This window comes from Jatropha curcas, chromosome 3 (genome assembly GCF_041381405.1).
Source record: "Jatropha curcas cultivar XTBG-Jc1 chromosome 3, XTBG_Jcur_1.0, whole genome shotgun sequence".
In the NCBI taxonomy this organism is placed as follows: Eukaryota; Viridiplantae; Streptophyta; class Magnoliopsida; order Malpighiales; family Euphorbiaceae; genus Jatropha; species Jatropha curcas.
In genome coordinates this window covers 29,124,617-29,149,064 of record NC_143153.1, presented here as the reverse complement: position 1 = coordinate 29,149,064, position 24,448 = coordinate 29,124,617, and the positions used below count along the sequence as shown (strand labels likewise).

The 24,448-nt window shown below is 33.3% G+C and overlaps 2 protein-coding genes and 1 long non-coding RNA gene across 3 annotated transcripts; all 3 read right to left on the bottom strand.

Annotated features, from left to right (window-relative positions):
• Window positions 1-1,320: 1,320 nt before the first annotated feature.
• Window positions 1,321-4,432, bottom strand: EDA40 (Zinc finger (C3HC4-type RING finger) family protein). The gene is made up of 2 exons (XM_089719514.1): window positions 3,656-4,432; window positions 1,321-3,561 (listed from the first exon to the last, which is right to left on the bottom strand). Exons 1-2 carry the CDS (start codon window positions 4,076-4,078, stop codon window positions 1,813-1,815), a joined length of 2,172 nt encoding a protein of 723 aa, XP_089575640.1. The 5' UTR covers window positions 4,079-4,432; the 3' UTR covers window positions 1,321-1,812.
• Window positions 4,433-14,205: 9,773 nt separating this feature from the next.
• On the bottom strand, window positions 14,206-17,274 carry LOC110010126 (uncharacterized). Its single transcript, XR_002285085.3, has 2 exons — window positions 16,973-17,274; window positions 14,206-15,121 (listed from the first exon to the last, which is right to left on the bottom strand). It is a non-coding gene; the product is annotated as an uncharacterized LOC110010126 (long non-coding RNA).
• A 1,303-nt stretch (window positions 17,275-18,577) lies between these two features.
• IAA9 (indole-3-acetic acid inducible 9) lies at window positions 18,578-23,560 on the bottom strand. The gene is made up of 6 exons (XM_012224129.4): window positions 23,373-23,560; window positions 21,767-22,475; window positions 21,445-21,671; window positions 21,160-21,301; window positions 19,494-19,555; window positions 18,578-18,887 (listed from the first exon to the last, which is right to left on the bottom strand). The coding sequence occupies exons 2-6, from the start codon at window positions 22,438-22,440 to the stop codon at window positions 18,850-18,852; spliced, it is 1,143 nt and encodes a 380-aa protein (XP_012079519.1). The 5' UTR covers window positions 22,441-22,475; window positions 23,373-23,560; the 3' UTR covers window positions 18,578-18,849.
• Between the last annotated feature and the right edge of the window lie 888 nt (window positions 23,561-24,448).

Here is a 24,448-nt window from a genome sequence, read left to right as displayed (position 1 = left end):
TTAATCACACTATACTTTCTTTTAAAATTTTTATAAATATTTTTTTTTCATAAATTTTATATTTTACGCCGGACTTACAAAAATCATATGTTAAATTTAAATAATATCTTATCACTTGATTATTATTTTTTTAGAATAGAATGAGAAGGTGATTTGTTTTGTATAAAAAAAATATGGGAAAACAAGCATTTAAAGTAGTAATAATTTGTTACTCTTATCTGACAGCTATGCAAATGCAAGTTATGATGGATGGATTTTTTTAAAGAAACTAATAAATGTTTCTTTTTGGTGGATATCCTTTTTTAGGATTTTAGGGCTAATATGATTATGTCCACGCACTATGGGAACCAACCCACCTTATAATTTGAACAACCCATATGAGATTTCTACCCATATATGCATGAATCTTCTCTTTGCCTTTTTCTTGCTAGTGGGTTAATCCCTATCACGATGGATCCAAATTATAATAATTAATCCTAAACTCACACATTTGTATATAATTAAATATGCGTAATGACCAATTGATTTGGATTTAATTGGGAAAATCTTTGTCATAAGTGCGCTACACATGAGAGAAGAGAAGGGCTAAATCAATCATTCTCAAGTGTACATCGCACCATTTCGATTTCAACACCAAACCCTAATTAATCAAATGTTTTCTTGGCTTATATGCAAAATATGTCAACCAATAATTATATGATAGAGAGTCATTTACCAATATGATTAGTGATTTATCCTTGTATATAGTACTATAGTTGATTAGATTATGTATATATTCTGATTTAATTTTTCTTTTCCGTCACTTAGAATGAGATGACATGAAAAAGAAAAATTAAATTATAATTAATACATAAAGTAATAATGTATGCCCATCATTATTTGATTTAGACCCTAACGTAATTTAAAATTATAATCATTTATATAATCAGAATAATACTTCTATTTTTTCATTGAATTCAATTTATAGAAATTTCCAACATGATAATATTTAGAGAAAACAAATAATACTTCAGCTTGTAAAATTTTTCTTATTAAACATTTCAAACTTTTAAAATGAAATCAGTCCAAAAGCCTAAAACACTAAAAAAAACTAGTACGGTTAGTGCAGAAAAATGAATCATCTTACCAAAATTTGTAATCTAGGGTCTTCTAAAATTTAAAATGCCATAAGTTTTTTTTTTTTTTTTTTTATGTAAAATGTAAAATAAATGATAAATCGATGCAATTGGCTTAGTTGAATTTGGCATTATGTTGACACACAGCCATACGTACCAAACTTTGGCCTCTATTACCAAAATCACCAAATTGACCTATAAAAAGTACAAACTCAAAACACTATTTCATATTCGCATTCATACAATTTCCACATATTACAAAAGAGTACCAACAACCTTATCTAATCAACTAAACAAAGACCTTCCAATTCCTCTTCAAGTATTTTTATTCAACCTAATATTAATTCACATCTTCAACTCATATACTAATTGATTTTGTACTTTGAATTTTTTTTTTTTTTTTTTTTTTTTTTTTGGATGCAAAATAAAATTTAGGGTAATAGAGACAAAGAAGGATGTGCTTCACTGCCATTATCAAATATTTTGTGGGGTTGGTTGCCTTTCATCTTACTCTATGTTCTTTTCTCTGCAGAAAGGGTCTGGGCGTCTGGTACTGCTTGTCCCTATTATGGGCCTGGGTCCACTCAATCATTTCTCTCTTCTTTTTTTTTACAAGAATTTTATTTTTATAAACTTATATACTTCTTTGTATTACAAAATACACTAATTTTTAAAAATATTAATAATTAATTATTAATCAGAATCTGGCGTTTTCAAAGCCGTGCAAATCGCTAACCCTGTTCATATGCTTCCTCATAATCGCCACTTTAGCCAATCTCTCAGCGGCTCGCCAAGCCGATGTTGGAGTAAGCGGCTCCGGCTTCTCCTCCGCTTGTTGATTACTCCTCTGCCTCTGGCTTTGTACCAACTGTCTTCGCCGGTGAAGCTCGCCAAGCTCCGCCTCTAAGCTTCGCAGATGCTCAATAGCCGAGCCATCACTCGACTGCATTATCAAAGCTCGAGCTGAGGATAACAAATGATGAGCTCCAGATAAATCGTTATGATCCCTTAATCGCCGAGATTCGGCTACAGCTCTTACGGTTACGTGGAGATCCCTCAGCCGTTGGACATTAGGTACTGATGATCGAACGGCTTGAGGGCGAGGTATTAACAGTGCTTGTTCTTTAGATAAGATTGGCTCTTGCGTCGATGAGTCTTTAAACGACGACCGTACAGATAACACATGGTGGGACCCAATGGAAGAAGCGGGTACTTTCAATTCCACGAGTAATTCTCTTTCTTCATCGACGTGGAAATCCCCGAGCCGTATCGAACCGGGTGCAAAAACACTCGGCCGACCGGTTATCGAATAAACCGCTGCTATTTCTGCTGGAGCTGAACCGGAAACAAATCCGAGTTGGAGTTTAAGATCTTGAACCACAACGCTTAATAATCCATTCACGTACTTGGCAATTGAATCTTCAGGTGACGCGTTTTTACACGCGCTCATGTCACCGAAGCTAATGGAGTGTGCAGGGATTTCCAATTGAGAAAAGCGCGTGGATGACACAATCGAAGATGAATGCTTCTGAGCAACGGAGTAAGTGTAGGACCGGTCATCCTGACCGTTGGATAGAATGATGATGCTGGCAACGGGATTCTGGACTCGGCGATCTTCAATCACTTTCGCGGCCTTTTTCAGCGCGTCGTTTACACTCATACCCTGACCAGTCGTCCCAAGCGCATCAACAATCCGACGCGCCGATCTCCTTCCTTCAGCCGTCATCCTTTTCAACGGCAACAGCCGCTTGGAGCTCGACGAGAACGCTACAATCGACAAACGATCCGAGGAATTCAATGAAGATATAACCAATCGCATCGCGCGTTTCATCATTTGCGATTTCACCCTGCACATCCTCTCACTAACGTCAAGGACAGTAACTAAATCAACAGATGGTCGACGTACTGCCGGAGAAGGTGGCGCTCTCACCTTAAGCACCACAACTTGCGTCTGGTAACTCCTCCCAACCGTCACAATGGCAGATTCCGGCAACAAACTGACCTCCACATTTTTACGATTAACCATGACCTGATTACTGTTAACTTTTACTGGAGCAGGGTTAACAAAAAAGCCTTGAAACTCATGAGCTGAGTTGTCATCTTCGCCTTCTTCGACGTCGTATTCTTCTAATTCTGGTATAGGATTAAAGAGAGAACCAGGAGAAGGAGACATTAGCGGCTCATCATCATTGTAGACTCTCAAGTTCTTGGTTTTTGAAAAATCTTTGATTTTATCATCTTCTTTCTTGATTTCTGGTGGTTTATGGTGAAGAGAGAGCAAAGGCAGCTCTTTCCAGGTGGCGTTGCATACAGGGCAAATAAGCAGCTGTTGCTTCTTCACGTGCGCAGCTACACAAGGGAAATGAAACACATGGCTGCATTCCGCTGTAAAAATAGCTGTTCCTTGCCCACTCTTCACGCCCTGCAAGCAGATTCCGCATCTACTCTGCAATATTAAAGGAGAAGAAAATCAAATTTTATATACTTTGATTTGATTTTGTAATATAATTTGATAATATATATACATAGTAATTGCTTACTTTGGAGAGACGAAGGCTGGCTTTGAGTAACGAGAAGCTAGAAGGAGACTTAGGGGAGGATGGATCAGAGAAATTAAATAATCTAGGGCTGATTGATTTTTTTGGAGTTGTTGCGGTTTTGCACTGAAGTCTGGGGCTATTAGGTACTGATGATGTTGGTGTTGTGGCGGAGGCTGCGGTGGTTCTGCACCGGAGACTTGGGCTTGATATAGGTTGAGATTGTAAACGGGGTGTTGATGGATTGGAGAAAAATCCAAACCTGGAGCTTATTCTTGGGCTATGACTGGTGGTGGTGGTGGTAGCAGTATTCACGGTGGATGCTGCGGCGTTGGTGGTATTGCAATGTTGCTTGTCTGTAAATACTGTAGTATCTTTATCTTTAGGAAGAGATGTGCAAAAAGCTCTTCGCCAGCCAGTCACCATTGTTGAAATAGAAAAAAACAAAAGATCAAAAGACTGTATGTTTCTTTAGTTCTATGATTCTGATGAAATGAAGAAGAAGGAGAAGAAATGGATTGAGCATGAAAGGAATGAGAGTAATTAAGGAGAGACAAAAGAAGTGAAGGGGGGGAGAGAGAGAGGAAGGATTTTTTTTTTTTTTCCTATTTGATGGGTTGCTGTGTTGTTGTGTTGTTTCTTTTCTTTCTATCTTTTCTCTTTCGACAGCTCTCAAAAGATCACTGAAATGAAAAGGTCTCACTGTAGCTGCCAAAATTTTAAAAGCCCTCTCTGTGTTGCTCTTTATGTGAGAATGGGACATGTTATACCCAATCCAATACATATATTATTGAGTGAGGCTTTTTTCAAGAAAATTTTAAAACTTAAAAAAATAAAAAAAAAAAACAAGGATTTTGCATATTTAAAGCAAAGTTTCGTATTGGGATTTGCATGGTAACCGGCAAGTGTAGGTTGTTTTCACCTACAGTAACAAGTCAACGGATAGGCTTTGGGATTTCTCTGTTTTTCTTTTTTTCTTTTAATAATAATAATAACATGTTATGTTTCACCGACCTCCTTTTTTTTAATAAAAGGGATAGTGTGGTGACCTTAACAAGGGCAGTTGTGATTCACTCTTTTGGTTCACAGTGTGCCAACTTACCTTATTTTCACAAACAAATTTCATGTCCTATTCTCACCTCCCCAATACTGCACTGCTCTGCACCGTTTTTTTATTGTGGAGTAAATGAGAGAGATCTTGAAGATTTGGTCTCACATGGTTAAAAGGGTATTAATTGCTAGTTAATGTGAGAAAATGAGTATGCAATTTTGACCCAGAAGGAGATGCAGAATAGGGACATTATATTGGGCACAGCAATCCCTAGGGAATGAGAAAGCTCAGAAAATGATCTGATTTACTATGATTATATAATGTCAGCTCTCTCTCTCTCTCTCTCTCTCTCTCTTCAAATATGAAGATGGGATTGATTCATTTAACAGCAGAGGTGAATTGAATGAGTTTTATCAAACATAACATTTGAATAATTTTTGGTTTACTGAGATTTCATGTGTAGAGTGTCATTTTAAATTGGATTGTTTGAGATACATCGGTGCAGATTGCTTTTATTTGTTCTATTTTGGTAAGACAAAATAAAAAAAAAAAATTGGCCATGATGAAAAATAAACTATTATCGTTTTAATTTTTAATTTTTTACACTACAAATTTTTTTTAAAAGAAATTTATAAAATTTCATTATCTTAAATCATCCAACAAAGCATTTTAAATAAAATAAAGAAGGATAAAATCTTATTCTTTAATAGGCATTTATTGCGAATAAGTAAACAACTCTATTCGCTAACCTTAAAACAAAACAAATAGTCAGATTGAATTAGATGAAAATTTTGAAAATAGAGAACCGTGAATCAATTTCAAGGATCACCCTTTTTAATGTCCTTGCATTTAAACCTCTACGATCTGCGGATTATGAGCACAAAAGAGCACCTCTGGCATGAGACTTCTTGAGTTCCCTACACTCCCGTTAATATCATGAGACTTCTACTGAGATTGAGCTAACTACTAAGAGTAAAACCATTAAAACTCAGAATTTAACAAGATTGCAGATGATGATTTACTGTCATTCCAAACAACCGAGTTTCTATTTTGCTAAATAATTTAAACCGTCAAACAAAATGATGAAATATCTGACTCACATAAAACTTGAAGATAAAAAATATCAGCATGATTAGGCAAAATTGTGGCCAACACATAATCAAAGAACAAATACAGCAGAGTTTCTGTTAAATTTCCACAAACCAGGTATGAATCCTCAATTATTAAATCATTAATTTTTTAAAATGAGTTATAGAAGACACCGTAAGCAGGGGAATATGTGGAGCTGTGCACTACGTAACAAGGCTAACTCTTCTCTTTAAATAATATTCACCATATTTTCGACATATTTTATAAGAGACCAATCAAATGATATCTAATTAAATATTACATTATAATTTTGTAAATCTAAAAATCACAATTTAATTAATCTCTAGGGATAATTTTAAAATATTGAATATGATATGAATCCGATTGTAATAAAAACTCAAAAACTAAAAAAAATATCCAGAAAAAATAATATTAGATATGAAGCTGAGCCAAGGTTTTAATATGAGAAAATTACTATTATATCCCTATATAATGCCACAGTATATTAGTCCATCCTCTTCTTTTTTTAAATATATTAAAACATTTTTATATATTAGTTTTGTTAAAATAGTTTAAATTACATGATTAATAAAACAATGAAATTAAGAAAATTCCACCGTAGATTTCTCTCTTCGAAATGGTAGAATTTATGCCATGAATAAAATATAAAATCTATGAATTCTGACTTATTTACACAGAGCATAACGTATAAATTTCAATGCCAAAAATCAATCCAATTAACTTCTTGAAGTATATTAAAAAATTAAGTAATAATTAAAATTTGATTTGATTATATTAACTATACTTTCTTAATAAATTATATATTTTTATTTTTATTTTTTTGAACGGGGGAGAATATATATATATATTGGATTGGTAAGGCAGATTATAGTTTAGAATATGGGCGGCAAAAACATTAAATTGAAACCATTTAATTTTCTTTTTCTTTTTGAGGGGAAGAAAACCATTTAATTTGGTAAGCCAAATTAATTATTTTTTTATTTTTTTATAATAGTATAAAAAATTACAAGCATTTGAAAAAAAATAAAAAAATAAAAAAGAGAAAGACATTGATGCTACAATTCGGAACATTGCAGGGCAAACTAGAGAAAGTAGTACCTTCCCGAAAAAGCAGTACAAAGACGGTCGAGTTGACAAATTTGACAGCTCCACTGTCAAAATAAACCGACTCACGTGCTCCACCATCTAACGCCGTAGCTCCGCCGCACTGTTCGCCTTCTTGAGATCTGAGAACACCGTATAAGTTGGACGCCGTTAGTCAACTGCCCTTCTTTTTATCGAAACTCACGTGTACGGCCGTCATTAAACTGGCTACAGTAAAAACAATTCCTAGACTTATTAAAAGTTGATGAGGTCCAATTAGCAGCTAATAATTTTTGTTAATTTAAAATAAGTTTTTATTTCCTATTTTTATTTTTTTTAAACTGCCTCTGCTTGTTGCTTCTCACGGTTGACTACGTTTCTATGATCACTTTTGATTAACAAGCATTACCGGCTACCGGTCGAGCTTAATCAATTGCTTTTTTTATTAATTTAAGAATATTGTAATACATATTTTATTTTGCCAATTTTAATATTTAAAAAAGTATATTGATATTATGAACCATTTTAAAAGAAATAAAATTATGCTGAAAGTGACATGATTTTGCAATTATTCAATAATTGAGCAAATTTATTCTTAATATGAACCTAAAACATCGTTCTTCCAATTAAAAATGTTCTTTTTTTGTTTAAGGAATGAAAAATCCATATAGATTATGTAGAAATCAAAACTCAAGATCAAGAATCATAATTTTCTCATTTTTTTAATAAATGAATAAATAGATAATTTGAATACATGCTATTGGAATGATAAATAATATTAGAGACGCTATCTTTTGGCATATGATATAGATAATTTTCGTTTTTTTTTTTTTTTTTTTTTTTTAAAAAAAAAGAAAGATTGGTAATGGAGTAAGAAAGGCAATGTTGAAATTTTAGGTAACATAATGAGCAATAAGTTTGCAATTAAATGACCTAATTAAAAGCAATGATCATAATAAAGTTTGTTTCTTTAGAATAACATAATGGATATGGCAAGCACAATCCATTAGACTTGAAATAATTACTGGATTTGAACAAGATGACATGGTTCCAGCTCAGTGGCTAAGTTGGGGGGTAGATAAATGAAGTCAAAGTAGAGAATTAAAATTGAAAATGGGCACATTTATATTTGAAAGATCCACATGAAATCCTGCCTTTGACCATACTCAAATGGCCAACAATTGAAATTGGATTTTTTTTTTTTTTTTTTTTTTGGCCATTTAAATATTAGAAATAATACATTTTCTTCTAGGACTATGAAGACCTTCTCCATCTTCCTTTTGGCTTTAGGGGAATTGAAAGTTGCAATTTGTTTGTGGAATGACCAATCAACCAAAATCTAAAAGGTTATTTTAATACTCTCAGCATATTCCAACCAACTATGATTTTGACTTCTACCTTCTATCAATTTGGCCAAATTATCACAAATCATAAATTACACGGAAATGACAAATCTACCCTTTGCTCCTCTGTAAAAACATTTGATTTTGAGGTGATAATAATGTCTTTTTAAATAATTGTAAAACATATTAAAAATTGCTATGAAGACTTAACCAAAACGGTTAATTCTGGTATCCAGAATTTAAAGATCCTAGATTCAATTTCTACCCATTTTAAATTTAAGATTTTATATATTTATAATTTGTAATTTCTGCTTATATTTAGATTTATATCAATAATACCCTATGATAACATGTATTGGAGAAAAATGGTCAAACTAAATATAAATTAAGAAAATCACTTTGCACATGACATTGGGACACACACCATATGATGGATGGATCCACAGAATTTGATTTTTGAAGCTCCAATAGGGAAAAGTTCATAGGCTTATAATCTGCGGTTAGATCTAAGTGAAGCCTTTTAAAGGCTTTAATCACCATGATGTGATGTCCCTTTGGATTGCTTTAGGCACATCACATAATATATAGTCTTCAGATTCTCTGCTTCGTACTATATTTATGCAAATCACAAAACTTCCCGGAGATACAGGCCACTTGGAGATTAATCCTATAATATATAAATTCAAACCAAATTATTTAATAATATTCAAATCATCTCGTTGATCAGGTTTAAATTTGTTCTTTCAAATTTGAACGCATTTAAAAATTATTTTTCAAATACTAAACTCTAATTAGTAACGTGAAAAGCAACTTCACTTTAATAATTAAGATAGCCAACCATTACAATTTTTGTATTAAATTATAGGATTTGGTAGCTTCTTTTACAATAGAAGTAGGGTTTTCCTTATTGCTATCAAACATATTCGTCTTCTTTGACAATTGGCCAACTCTTCAAAGGCTAAAGATACCATGAAGCTTTAATTTGTTTGTATAGAACAAAACATTCCTAAAAGAAGACCAACCCAAATGCAAAGAGTATGAGACTATGAATCTTCCTATAGCGACAGAAACCAATCATGGTTCTGACCAAATTGCTTGGCCTCAACCTCACATGTTCAAAACAGAAACAATAACTACTAATGTTCATAAATAAATTAGGGTTTATGTTTCTTAATTCTTTAATCTTAATTTTTTGTAAATTTAGTGCATGATTAGCCATAAGTTCCATGGAGATTCGACCAAACTACCATTAAAATTAGGTAATGTCACATGGATAAGCAGGAGTAATAAGTTGTACAGATAAATAAATTAATTAGATAAGATGAGATTTGCCTTTGGTTGGTGGTTCAGTGGTTGCCATTATTGGGGCACATGCCATCAACTCATAGCTGCCTACAAAACAATCCCCCACTAACTATGTATACATATATGCATTAATATGTAAAAAATTAATTTTAAAATACCCTTTTTGTTAAATAGATGGAAACGAACAGTGCAGGTGAAATTCTTTTGTTTGAGCTAGTTCAAAGAACGAATTATTGTTTTTTTTATTAAACCAGTTTTCTCCGTTTACGACGCTAGGGTTTCAACTTTAGATGTTGTTTAAAGAATTTTGTGTTTTATTTTACCGGACTAACTGGTAGTTGATCTATATAATATTGTTTTTGCATAGATATGTTAGTAGCTACAGCAGATCCTGTATGTAGACAATTATTCATGTTTAATTTGTAGCGACGATTTTGGGTCCTACTAGAAGCAATAATTGAATTTCATTTCATTTCAATTTATTTTCTGTAGGTCTGGTCATAACTCGATGGACTATTAAGATTGTTATGTTTCTTCGTTTTGTTGTTTTGAGCGTGGTCCGTTAATTAGATGGACTACTTGGAGAAGTTATCGTTAAAAATCTAGCAAAAGATTCATGTAGCTAACTCTAATTAGTTGTTGTTGCCTATTTTATATTTTAAAATTATTTATTAATATATTAAATGATTTTAAAAGTCCCCTTCCATTTTTTTTTATAAAAAAAAAAAAATTCAAATTTTTTTTCCCATTTATTCTTTGCTTTGCATTAGTATTTATCAATTAGCTTGAGACTAAGACTTGATTGTTGTTATACCGTCTAGTGTCAATGTACCAGAGGAAAAATAATTTCCAGTAATTATTGACGAAATTGTGATGAAAATCAAACGGTTCAAACCAAACCCTATAAGGAGTGCACAAACATCTGTTTGAATCAAAGGAATTAATGGCGTCCAAATCAGGTACTAAGTATTTCGTCCACCATCTTCCAATCCACAAGAACCCTACACTTGTTTATCTAACAGAAAGCAATTTTTGCAGTAAATGCTAAAATGACATGAAGAGGACCTTTTGCAGTTGGAAGAATCAATGACCAGATTTCAACATCATAATAAGAATCTCTGGACAATGGGGTGGTAGAAAGAATAAAAACGTGGAGATTTAGGTGGAAGAACATGTGGCACAATTTGGTTATAAGAATTTGAAGCCAATACGGTTCAAATACTAAACTAGGATCATTCACGTCCTAGTGTTGTTGAATCATAACCAGAATGAGATGTGGCATTATAGGGCACGTATGTTAAACTCAATTGCTATTTATTGCAATTTCTGCTCAGAATCAATGACTGACGGAATTGAGGGGTACCCTAATCCCTAAATTAAATTTTGTACAAATACTGTTGAAGATTTAGTTATATTTGTCCACATTTTAGGGTACAGATGTAGCCCTAAACTGATCCAAACAGGGAAATTTTAGATCTTTGCCAGTAAGCATTTAAGACACATAATTTGACATAGGGATCACCTCCCTCCATTTTACAAAGTTTCTCATTTCCTCCATGTCTTTACCCCCTTTCTTATTTAATTTCTCTTCATCTCCACCAACCTTTCAGAAGAGAAGCAATGAAATTTTTGGGAAAAAAAGAACAAGCGATGGGATTGCTTACAAGGGTAAATAGGTTTCGCAACATAATCTAACCAAATGCACTTAATTTTTAAAAAATTATGATCCGGCTCTTAAGTTGCACAAAAAATAAATTCAATAGAGTAAAAAAAAAATTGAAAAAAAGTTCAAACACCAAAAATATAATTATCCCTTCAACATATTTAGTTTTATACAATACGTGGAAAGCAACCAACTTCCTACTACCATCTCACTTACCCCAGCAAAAGCAAGCACATAAGAAGAAGAAACAATGAAACAGACAAGAAGAGGCCGTCAAGTCACCGAAAAAACAGTTTTCATGAAAAGTTGATATATGATAATGCTTATCCAGACCTTTTTTTCTCTACCCAGCACCAGAATTCAACTTCTCAATCAAGGGGGGATCCCAAAATTCACAAAGTAAAATTTACAGTCACATCTATAAGATGAGACAAAGGAACTGAATTTCTAGTGAAAAATCAAGTACAAGTTTGAGGCCACAATAATACAATGTTGAAATGTCATATCAAGCACTTGTGTGAGTTGTTGCTTAGCATATGCTAGAAAATGACTTTTATGGCAGCTATCAATTTTGAAAGGTATACGTTTAAGAGCCTACATTTCTAAATAGAAAAAGGAAAGCGAAGGCCATCCTACATTGGTGCTTGAGTCTGTGTGTTCTTTTTCCTTTCTGAGTGTCCAATAATAGATCTCTAGTAATTCAATGCATGAAGACATGGAGGAATGTATTTTCTACATGATAATTTCTTTCTAATTGTTCAACAGAGACAATACATGTGTTGAGTTTTAATATTTTCTAGTCCACTTCAAGTGCACAATGCTGCACATAGCAATCACATCTATTGCACGCATGTGTTTATCAGTAATTGTGTGTATGTACATGCATTTTAACAGGAAGATGCAGTCCCCTAATTCAGTAGAAAATCAATATTTATCTAAATTAGTAACAAAATTCACAAATCAAATTCTTGTTCAATTTTAAAAGAGCAAAGAATATTCCTAAGAAGAAATTTATGTGGCATATGTAGTGACAGAAGAATTCACTAACCACTGAAGTTTTTTTCTTTTTTTTTTTTTTCTTTTTTCTGTACCAATTAATTAATTATTGCAACTAAACTCACTAACTACAACTTTCCCAATAACACAAATTCCTATTAATTAATATTGATACTAATTCAACTTTCACAAAGAAAATAATATTAATATCTTCAATCAAAGTTATCAACCTCATATGAATAAAAAAACATCAACCTTTTTAAAGCAGGAAATATGAACACAAACATGCTAGCTCTACGCCTTTTCTTAACCCAAGGCTAGTAAAAGAAAACTACAATAAAGTTCTGAATCATGATGTTATTTTTAAGGGATTCTACTAAGCCTATGTAACAGCCACAATATGTCTGAAACGGTAGCATTTCAAATATGCTCGAATTAATATTTAACCAGGCACAACAACACCGGTGAATGACCAAAAACGAGAGAGCGAAGTGCTGCTCTGGGAACAAGTACAGTTTCTCTTTTTTCTAATACTGTAAATCTGAAATGATCCACAAAGATGGTTATTTGAAACATGACTCCAATTGTGGGGAAATAAAGGATGATTCTTGCTCATTGCAAGTGTCATACAAGGCCCCACAGACTCCACATTGTAACTTCCCCACCATTATTATTGTGATTTTTCATTAATATTGCTACTCCACTCTGAAAGGTAAAGAACCAAGCAGAAAGTTTAAAAGTGGAGGGAAAAGGGAGGAGAGGTATTAAATATACTCGTGGATGGAGGATATGCTTCCTTAGACAGCAGCAACATCATATGACATCCAACTTTACATGATTTAAATCAAAGAAACATTATGATCAACATAATCAGAACAAGAATGACATGAAATTTTGATTTTATAAATATATAAATGTCGTTAGTCATGATTAAGCATCCACTAATTTAAGCATCAATTGAAAGCAATAAGTCTAGCTGTACTGCTAATGGATTGCAAAAGTCTACAGGAAATATCACAGGGACAACAGTATTGGCATCTAAAAAAATAACAACTATATCTTAAAAGTCAAAAGGAAATATAATCAAATTAGGATAATTGTCGCATCGAAAAGAATTTTGCAATGAATTGCAAAGGAAATTGTTCAGATAGCATAGCAATATTCGGTGTTGGGATAGTATAACAACTAATGGCCAAATACACATCATAAAGGTAAACCATGATATTCACATTTGATAAAACTTTTCTCAAATTCAACTTTCGAAATGAAATCTACAACGTATTCAGCAAGAAAAGAGTGTACTAGCCATACAATAAAAGTCAACATCCTGATTCTAAATGCATTTTGCATGAATCAAATAATCTGATTACATCACCTGAAAAGAAGAGTTTCCAATAAATGTCAACATTTTGATTCTAAATGCATGTTTGCAGTTTCCAATAAGGACTGCATATCCTGTTAAATGGACAATTCTTAGCATAAACTGGAAAAATAAAATGGGACATGGAGCAAGGAAATAATTATTTTGAATGGAAAATCTATTACTTTACTGCAAATATCTACTCACTTTAATTCATCTGATCAAAGGATTAACATGAATATGATCTAGTTAACATTTCCTAAATGTATATAAAATCCCCGCAGAAATATTATCGACTGAAAATAGTCAGTCAAGTCAAGACTTTTCCCATTCCCTTAATTTTTTTTGTTAAAATCAGGGATCTCAAACCACCAAAATGTTAAGCAACTAATTGACATAAAACAATGGCTGATTATAGTTTAACAAATCGACATGCCTACTTGAAATAACAAACATTTGACTTTTAACCCCTCCAATACTGTAAAAATAAACTCAAAGTCTCAAACATTTGCAGTTATTTGTTCTAAAAATTTGTGAAAAGATTTTACTGAATTAACCAGTTAATGCATTATCAAGAAACTAAACTCGCAATACCAACATTTAGTAAAATATTTAGACATATCAATATGGGTGTCGTACCAGTTTAATAGAATAGCAACAATTCTTGAATTTTAAAACAATGGCTGATTATAGTTTACAAATTGACATGCGTACTTGAAATTACAAACATTTGACTTTGAACTCCCTCCAACACTGCTCGTAATACTAAAATAAATCTAAAACTTAACTAAGACTATAGAACCTGCTAGGTTCTGGAAATTAAACTTCATTATGATTCCTGTGGTGGTGCTAGAAGTTTTAATTCAATCATGGGTCTCTCAATATGTTGCTATATTTCTTGAAAAGTTTTTCTTTGGCGCTGGCATGCTTAAGTTTCAAGCAATTGCAGTATCTCTGAAACTTACTTGAATTCGTAATTGCAACGCTTAAACAAAATTTAATTTTTGCAACACATGTCCAGTAAAAATTAGGGCCATCCCCTAAAGAGAGAACATAGAAACAAGAAAAAGCAAATATATGAAGTTTCCTTAAAAACTTGAAAGAGACGTGTACTGTCCATACATCTAAAGAGCAATAGAAGATTGTATCTAGTGGTTATCAAAGGCTTGATGTGTTAAGGTACAATTGTGGAAGACACGGATGAAGAATGAAGCAAAATTGTAGGAAATAGAAACTTGAAGTAAGCAAACATCCTTTTTCTGGTGGGACAGAATGACAGGAAAGTGGAAAAGAAAAATTTTAAGTTAATCAAGTGGACCATACAACCTAATGATCAAGAAGCATTCTCAATTCCATGGAGGTGTGACAATGTATTATTGTACATCCCAGATTCTGAGCACACGTTTAACAACAAAAGTGACAATCATATATTGTAATATGCGCCTAATACATCAAAGTTGCTAGTTGTTACCACTTAGTTTGTTTCACACTTGTTTGCCTTTCCTGTCCGATTTCCTCTTTTTGAGTAGTCACACACAGCTTGCTGCCTATGCTGCCCCTGGCAATAGGGATATTGAAGGTTAAACTGTTGAGGTTTGACAAAAAGAGATGTAGATTTCCTTGAATCATATTAAACAATAAAAATGGGAAGTTCAATAATGATTCTGAAAGTTTGTTGTAAGGAGCTATCTATATGACAATATTTTGATACTGAGTTCGTAATTTGAAGGGTCCTTCACGCTCTAAAAAGCCATGGTCCAGTTAGGAATCCAGCTCCGAATGCTTCGGAAGCATTTTGGGTCACATATTCTGCAAATGCTGCTATTTGATTCTCTAGAAAATCAACAGTAGTCTATCTGATTCCGGTTCTTTGCTATATTTTACGTTCTAGACAACCTCTAAGAAGAGATCATAAACAATCCTTTTTCCTCTTCTTTAAAGATTATTCGGCTAAAGAATGAAACTCTTACCTCCATCAACCAATGATAGAAGTTAGTATTCAAGATTAACTCCCTACGGGTATAGCATATAGATAAAATTGATGATACAATGAATAAATATTGCAACAGGTTAATCGAGGAAGCAATTCCCATTTTTGCCATTGCTTATCTGGAATGGTAAGTCGATAACCCGTAGACCCTTTATAATTAATAGATCCACATATATAAGATCGAGCAATAGCAATAGTTATATTCTCAATGACGTTTTTCTCTTCTCTTTCACAATCTCAGGTTTCAAGCTCCTCCTTATTGAACATCTATCCAGAAAGAAAAAACAGGGATTTCTTCCCTACTTCTTGGCATTTTGGTTTCTTTGTTAGGGTCCAAACCAGCAGTGAAGTCATCAAAATGAGCCTGACACAGTTACTCCGCTCATTGGTAGTGAATCATGTCACTACCTTTTAATCTATGCTCCGTCCTTCTAAACATTCTCTATAATTTCTTCTCTGTCTCAACTAACTATCTGCTATACTATATTATATTCAATGTAATTTAATCAAATGTATAACTGTTCATCTACATTTAGCAATCTACTTATCTAAGTACAAGGATTCATATATGGAATATCTGCTAAATCCTATCATCCCAAAAAGCAAAAACAATTACAGTTTTCTTACTTTACAAAGGCCCCAAAAGACTAGAGCGCTAAAAGCTAATCATTTCAAATAATATGTAGTGGGAAGTCATCGTTATTGTAAGCCCATGGCAAACCAAAATAAATAAATAAATAATGACATCCTATCAATCACACCACCAAGAAATGCTTTATCCCACAAAGTTAAACCCCCCCCCCCCCCCCAAAAAAAAAAAAAAAAAAAATTTCTGCAGCTCCTTCAATCGTGTAGATCATCCAATTGGATACATCTTATCATAGAATAAAATCAGTGATAACATTCAAAAACATTATGATTTCTTCCAAATCAAATCCACCTTGCCTTGTAACTCACCCATCTCATTGGGTTAAAGGCTTAAAAGCTTCATTGATTATTATGGCTCATAATGCTGCCAAAGTTTTGTGGGTATTACACATACAGTAGGTAATCTAGAAACCATTGTAACAGATACAATAACTAAAAGTTTAAATAATGAAAAAAGAAAACAAGTGGCACATCTTCTTTAAACTTTGGCTGATTTTGTGACATCAGAAAGAGATAAAGAGCTTGAAAAGGCAAACAAATTAATCATGTCAAAGAAGTGAACAAATGTTATATAATGACACCATTGATTGGAAAATAGACAGATTGTAAAACAATAATTCAACTTATAATCATAATTAAATTGAAAGACATGAAATCAGTGGGTATTAAGTCAAGGTAACCGAAATCCATTAAGCAAATAAGACATATCAATTATGCGTATGGAAGAGAAAATTATTGAAGCTACGAAGGAAAATGCAGTTTACCAGTTACCTGTTAGCGATTCAGTGGATCTGAGAAACAAAATCTGCTAGAGAAAGTGGAGACTGGGGAGTAAAAAGGCGAGCACGGAGCGAAGAAGCAGCAGAAATCCGATGGGCGGCTACGACGTCGTCTCGCTTTCTAAACTTTCCGACTGAAGGTGTAATAAAATATTCACAAAATTAGGAATAAAAGGAGGTTTTTTGGATTTTCCTTTGAAATGAGAATTTGAGATTTTTTGGATTTTTTTTTTAAATTAAAGAACTCAGAAATATTTTTATTTTAGTGAATAATTCATATGAATTTTAATTAAATAATGAGGTCCATTTCACCTAGTGGATTCTACATTAAAAGAAAAAAAGAAAAGAAAAAAAAATATTAACATCTTATACTATATCATCAAATTCTAAACTTTTTTTTTTTAAAACATTGTCATCAAATCATGTTATTTGTTCCATTTTTTTTAAAAAAATAACTAATATTTATTCCGTTAAACATTAAACATTAATATTTAATGGTATAGTACAATATATTAATTATATATTTTTTACATTTTTACTAACTTGAAATTTCGTTAGAAATTATGGGGTTCATTATTCAATTAAAATTAATATTTTTATTAAGTATTAAAATAAATTTTTTTTTTGAAAAAATTTCAAAATTCTCATACCAAATCGAATAATTTTCTTACACAAGTCAAATATTTCTGTAAATTCTCACACCTACTAATATTTCTGCTCTCGCTGCCCGTAAGGAAAAAGCTCGCCAATGAAAATTTTCTACATCCACATTCAACACAACCTTTTTTATTCACATATTTAGGTAATTTGACTAGAATGAAAGCCTCCTGCTTTTTCTTTTTTTTTTTTTGATTATTTTCTGATATTAAAAATTCATGTGTTGTAACTCAATTGATAATACAGACCGTACATGTAAAAAAAACTCTTCGGATCGATCCCCACTAAATGCACTTACAGAAAAAAGCGATAAACTTTAACTATAACTAAGCGCCAAGCAAGATTAGACGATAATACAGGCTGGACATATAAGAAAAACTCTCCGGATCGATCCCCATTAAATGCACTTACAGAAAAAAGCGATAAACTTTAACTATAGCTAAGCACCAAGCGAGATTAAACGATTCCTAATATTTGGTATCCGCGGTCCCGATACCCATCACTTGCAACAGGAAATATTCATAATTTGAGAAACTCACTTGATAAAATAATTAAAAATCAATTTTCGTAGATGTGCAGCATATTTTTGTTCTTTTTAAAATGTCAAGTTTGAATTTGGAACATGATCACATTGAAGTGTAACTTAATATTGAACTAGGCTTGGCTGTTTAAATCTTCCGTTAGAAGAAGAAAAGTTTACTCATCAGGCATCAACCCCTAAATCACACTTGACCTATTTCTTTTCTCCATGAGAAATGAGAAGCAAGTATGTATTCAGATAATCAAAAGCACGAGTTAGAAGAAAGTTGGCACTCCAGCAACTTGACTCATGGCCCAAATTGGTTTCCATGATTCTATAATCTATAAAATCTAAAAGCACAAAGAAGCAAAAATAGCGGTATCTGAACATGCAAACGAAGAACAGTATTTCGAGTCAAGATTTTGCTCAAACAGTCATCAAATGCACAACACTTTAAAAATATATTTAAGTCCACAACTTTTCTTGATATCATAATTAAAGAGTTTTAAAACAATCAGGCATTTAAACAAACATAAACTAACACAAACTTTTTTATGCAATCAAAACATAAATGTGGAGTTGCATCCAGACCATATCAGTCACCCCCATCAAATAATTCTTCAACCCTGCCTCACCACTTCCCAACTTTCAAAAATCATTCATTCCTCTTGGTGCATGGCCAGGGTGCCTTTCTAGGCTTTTATCTTGGATTTCTCCATTGCTCTAGGAGCTGTGGACCAGACCAAAATGAAGCTCAAAACAGTCATAACATCAACTTTCAAATAATAACAATAACAAGAAGAATAATAGAATCAAATATGCTACCGATAATCAAATGAAAAAGAAATGTAATCTGTAGCAAATCCTTGTTATAGAAGTTACTTGTGGGAAGTAAACAAGTAATTTGTTTGGTGGTTTTCCCATGCAATATAATGCTTTTTTGATCAGTTGGAGCATCCTAATGCAGCTTTTCTTATATCTTAACTGCATTACATTGTCCTAATTTTTTTGCATGACCACCAGGGTTAAGACCTTTTACCTATAATGCATACGGCAAAGTGGAGGGCAAGAGCAACTCTTATGGCATCACCATTCAAATTACTCTTTATAGACAAGCATACCAGGAGAGAATAAAGATGAACTTATGGAATTACTCTCTCCTGAAATTACTCCAATGGCATAACCATTCAAATTTCTCTCCCAGCCAACAGTAAAAGAACTCTTTTTTTTTTTTTTTTTTTTGGGGGGGGGGGGGGGGGGGGGGTGTTGGGAGTTGGGAGAATCACCATCAAACTTCATATTTGTTTACTTAATTCATTGGAAAAGGAAAACACACCTAACCCAATCGCATCAGAGCTCTTCATGATCTTTAGCCTCTTGCATGTATCAATAAACATCCTGTGGCAAATCAAACAAAGAGTGAGAGCTGGAACAAGTCTATCAAGCACATTACAAGCTTTTGAAACTAAAATCCAATTGATCCCAGGAAGACAGGCTATTACTTCATGTGACAACTATCAAGCAACCCCAATATCACATTCACATCTGTGACAAGGAACCACGAAGTTTTATTTTGACAAAACTGCAATAAATCGAACTCTCAAGAAAGACAAGTTTAAAATAGCTTGAATGTGTAGGCACATTCACATAATAATTTGCTTGATGAGTAAGCTCTAAGTGATTAGATATGTAAACATATTCTGCTGCACACTACTATTCATACATGCATAAAGTATGTGAACAAATTTATTCAGTATCAGGAATTCATTTACTTGACGACAGTACATGAGAAAGGAGTGACTTGGTTAACCTGGAAATATTAATAAAATGCTAAAAGAAACATGTCTCAACTCATGATAAAAACACCACCTATCCACCAAAAAAAAAGCCCCTGATATATAAATGCCTGGAAAGGTGACACCAGATCTAGAAGGGCAAAAAACTAAAGATTCCATGAGCTCAACAATCTGTTAAAAATTAAAAAACCTACATGATTATTTGATTTTGATAAAGAGCTTCAGTGCATTAAGTTACTCATTGAAAACTATGGATCAAACCAACAGAAAGTTTAAACATTTATAAATAAATAATAGCAGAAAGTGGTGTATTTCTCTGAAAACAATAAGTACAGTCTTTGCACATATATGTTGACTTCATGCAAAAAGTGCATGCTTTCTGGCACTCTGGAAAAAGAATAATTACAAGTATCTGATATTTGGCAAGTTAGAGACAAACTTAAGCACAATCATTTTTCTGGGACAAGAGAGAGCTTGACCAAAATTATAAATTGTCTCATATATTGATCATCTTATGACTGATCTTATTTTCTATGGGGAAACAAACTAACAGGTGAATAAATTACAGCACCCAGCAGATATAATGATTGTGATCTATTTTTATTTTTCTTTTCCCAACGATTCAGGGGAAAATTCATGAAAAACACAACAAAGGCAAATATTCAACTGAAAATATGCTAAAAATGAAACACCAAATTACTGCATTGCACCTTCCTGAATATGATTTGAATCACCTTATTTGTTCTATGAAACAATATCTTATTGTGGTGGGTTCTTTACACGCAATTTAGAATCTATATATTATTAGTTAGAAAAGGTATAGCAACACTACAAGTAATCACCTCTTTGACCAGAGCCTTCAGTTTTTGTACAATTAAATATTCTTCATAAGAAATTTCAAACTATTGTTGTTTAGCATCAAAACTACATAAGATATTATGAAAACTAAAATCCCTAAATTCAAAAGTCCATTTTGACCTGAAAAACAACAGTAGAATTAGCTCAAATCATCATTTCAACTTATAATGCTAGGCACAAAGGAAAGCCAGTCCCTGCACACACACCACACACACGATATGCATTTGAATCTTTCAAATGTCATACATAATGTAGATATAATTTTGTCTAGGTTATAATATATCTATGCTTCAAAATTCACTAATAAGGAAAATGGTAAAGGAAGAACCATATATAGTCAAAACTTACTCCCATGGCACATCCCCAACAAGCATCCAATCGCCATCCTTATCCTCGTATGTTAGCACATACTCTGATCCATTCAGAAGATCCCTTAATTTAATCTCACTCAGCTTTTCCTTCCCAGGAGCTCCATGAGATCCACATTGACCTGAAATAATGAAAAACTGTAGCAACCATGTCCAAAACAAAATGGATTGTTTCTTATCGTACAACTTAAAACCAATGAGATTCTATATATCAGATTATCCACCATGATATTACCACACAACTGAACATGTACCAATAGCTTACCTATGGTAAAACAACTGAACATCTTCTCAAGAGCACAAGAGAGTTCTTGATAAGTGGAGTAAGTTCTTAGATCCACTTTCCTTAAATAAGGAGCACCATCCATGCTGACCTTGATAAAAAGAGCACCAAGACCTGGTTTTCCATCAACTTCATCATTGTTCTTTGAAGAGGTAGCTAATGTGTTCTTCCTAAATGACTTAATTGGAGGCCAACCAACAACCTGTGCCCTGAAACAGAAAATGTAATCGTAGTCGTCACTACTTAGTTCATATTTCCTCCTTTCAAGTGCTTAACAATCCTTTTTTCTAATTTTTCCACTTACTTCGCAGCAGGGACACTGCTGCTATTGTTAGAAACACCAGCCTGGTTGAGGTTGGTTCCATTGGCAGCACGAGATCGGTCCTGTAACACTTTCTTGGGAACCTCTTTCATCATGGCTGATTGGGCCACAGATGGCCTAGATGATAAGATTGCACTTATCCCAGAATTACCGGGGAACTTCCCTTGTCCCAAAGATTGTAGAGAATCAGTATCTGTCCCAGCCGAGTGAAATAACCAGTTTTTTTCTGAATACACAGAACCCTTTACCTCAGAGAATCCATCCATGGTGTCAGAAAATCCTCTTTTGTTGCCTGAAACAACATGCTTCTGTGATGATGAACAGATTCCATCTTTCAAAGGAAGCAAAGGAAACAGAGGCTTCTCATCAAGCTTCCCTGTACTTAGCAACGAAACATCTGTTTCTCTTTCAGGAGATTGGGATCCAGGAAGGCCAAGTCTCAACTCAGTAGCCTTTAAATTTAGATTGTTCTTAGTCTCCTTTGATAAACTTGGGACAGCAGAACTGTCAACTGAAGAACAATCTGATAAACCCAAATAGTTCCGCTCTGTTAAACCGCAGCCATTTTGTGAGATACAATCAATGGAAGGCGAAGAGGCCACTAAAGAGACATTGTTCTCCCCTTCCTCCTCCACACCCAACAGAGGTGGAGACATCACAAACTTCACAAATCAATCTCTTTAAATTTTAACTGTTTAAAATAAATCACACCCAAAGTTAAACTTATTGCTTAATTCCCCAGGCATGCAATAAAACCAAAAATGCAAAACCCAAAAAGAAGTTCATCAACAATCATATTCTGCCAGAGAAGTCAGTATAACAAACAGCACCCGCCATTAAATGACCTAAATCATCACGAATTATCATCACAAGACAATTAACATGTAGTTTCTTTACCACTTTTTGGACATAGCAAAAAATGATCCCCCGCAGCTTTTCCAGTTCAAATACCGGGGCTTAACCCAGCACTTGAGTTAGTCGTTAAAGGGGGCCACGATTAATTGCCCTTCACATTCGGGTTAGGTGGGATAATCGTTAATAGAAAGAGAGAGGATGGACTTGAGAAATGTTACTAATAAATACTCGTGGGTTTGTCCTTAGTTGTAAAAATATAAGTCAACCGCGTTATATGTATTTTTTCTTCTCTTTCAAAAGTGATTTTAGATTTTTCTTTTCTTTTTCTCCTTTTTATGCATGAAATTTCTTCTCTAATTTCCCGGAAACCAAACACCAAATATCGAACAGAAGGAAACAAAGGAAGGGGGAACAAAAAGATCAAAATATAAAAATCTCAAACTCAAGCGAACTTCATTTAAATAAATCAAAAAACTGCAAAAAAAAAAAAAAAAAAAAGAAGAAGCAGAGCACTCCACAGTCTACATTCCCAAAAAAATAAATAAATAAAAGAAGAAGAAGAAGAAGACACTGTTTACAGCATACATTTACCAGGAATAAAAGCGCCAGCAAGATCTCAGAACACAGGAAAGCAAAACCAACTTAAAAAATGAAAAATAAACAAACAAATTAAAGTATAAAAAAAAAAAATGTAAATAAAGCTGGTCCAAAAAAAATTTAAAAAAAAACGTACCTGAAAAGCTAAGAAATCAAGAGAAAGGAGAAGAGGAAGATCGATAAACTTTGTAAATATTCACTAAAAATGCAGGAGCAGCAGGCAACGAACAACAGAGAAAAGGTAGAGAGAGCTCAGGGTCCTTCCATCAATCACAAAGCAACAAAAGCTCTTTGGCTGGGCAACTCGAAGCTAAAAGAAAACAAAAGGCCAAAAGGGCAAAAAGGAAATTAACCCCAAAAGTCTGTTCTATTTACTTAAAAGTCTCCCCTGAAATGGGTACTTAGGGACTAGATCGGGCGGCTGACATTTGTTTAGAATGGATAGATGTGAGCCGTTGATATTATAGAAACAGAGGAATATTTTATCCCGTCGTTGTCGTTTGTGTCCTTTCGGCTTTTATTTTTTCTTTTTATTTTCTTCCTTTTCTTCAGACAAAATACTTGAAAGAGTAAAAAGATGGCTTCTGGTTTCAAATTCCTGCTTTTTGGCTCAAGCGTGGTTTGCAAGTCCAATATCGTTTTTACCCTTCTTTCACTTAAATGACTACTGTGTCCTTGTGCTCAATTAAAAGTTAAAACTAACAGAATTTTTTTAAAAAAAATTTTTGTTGTACTCTGAAGTGGTAAATTTGGAAGGCAAATATTTATATGTTACTAAATCTATCTTTTTATTCCAATTAAAAACCAACACCGATTGAGATCTTTTTCTCCCCGTTAATTAGAGGTTTCAAATCCAAACTTTGGTGATAAAAATTATCACACTAGGAGATTTACCTTCTCTATAAATCTCGCAATACTCGAGCGGAATGCAAACATTGTTAGAGCTTAGCATTGATCACCATTCGTGGATCAATCTTGCGAAGGAATCTTTAGATTTTCAGAACATTGGATTATCACCAATGTTTGCATTACTTAGTCGACATTCTCGCTTCCACTTCGTTCATTCCTACTCACTGAATTTTATAATAGCGATGGTTTATCAAATCGTTTATCAAATTCTATCAATTGAATCCTAAATTAATAAATTGTTTCTTTTTCAAAAATTGTAAACATCTCAGTCCTAAATAGCTACAACACCTAATTCTGACAAAC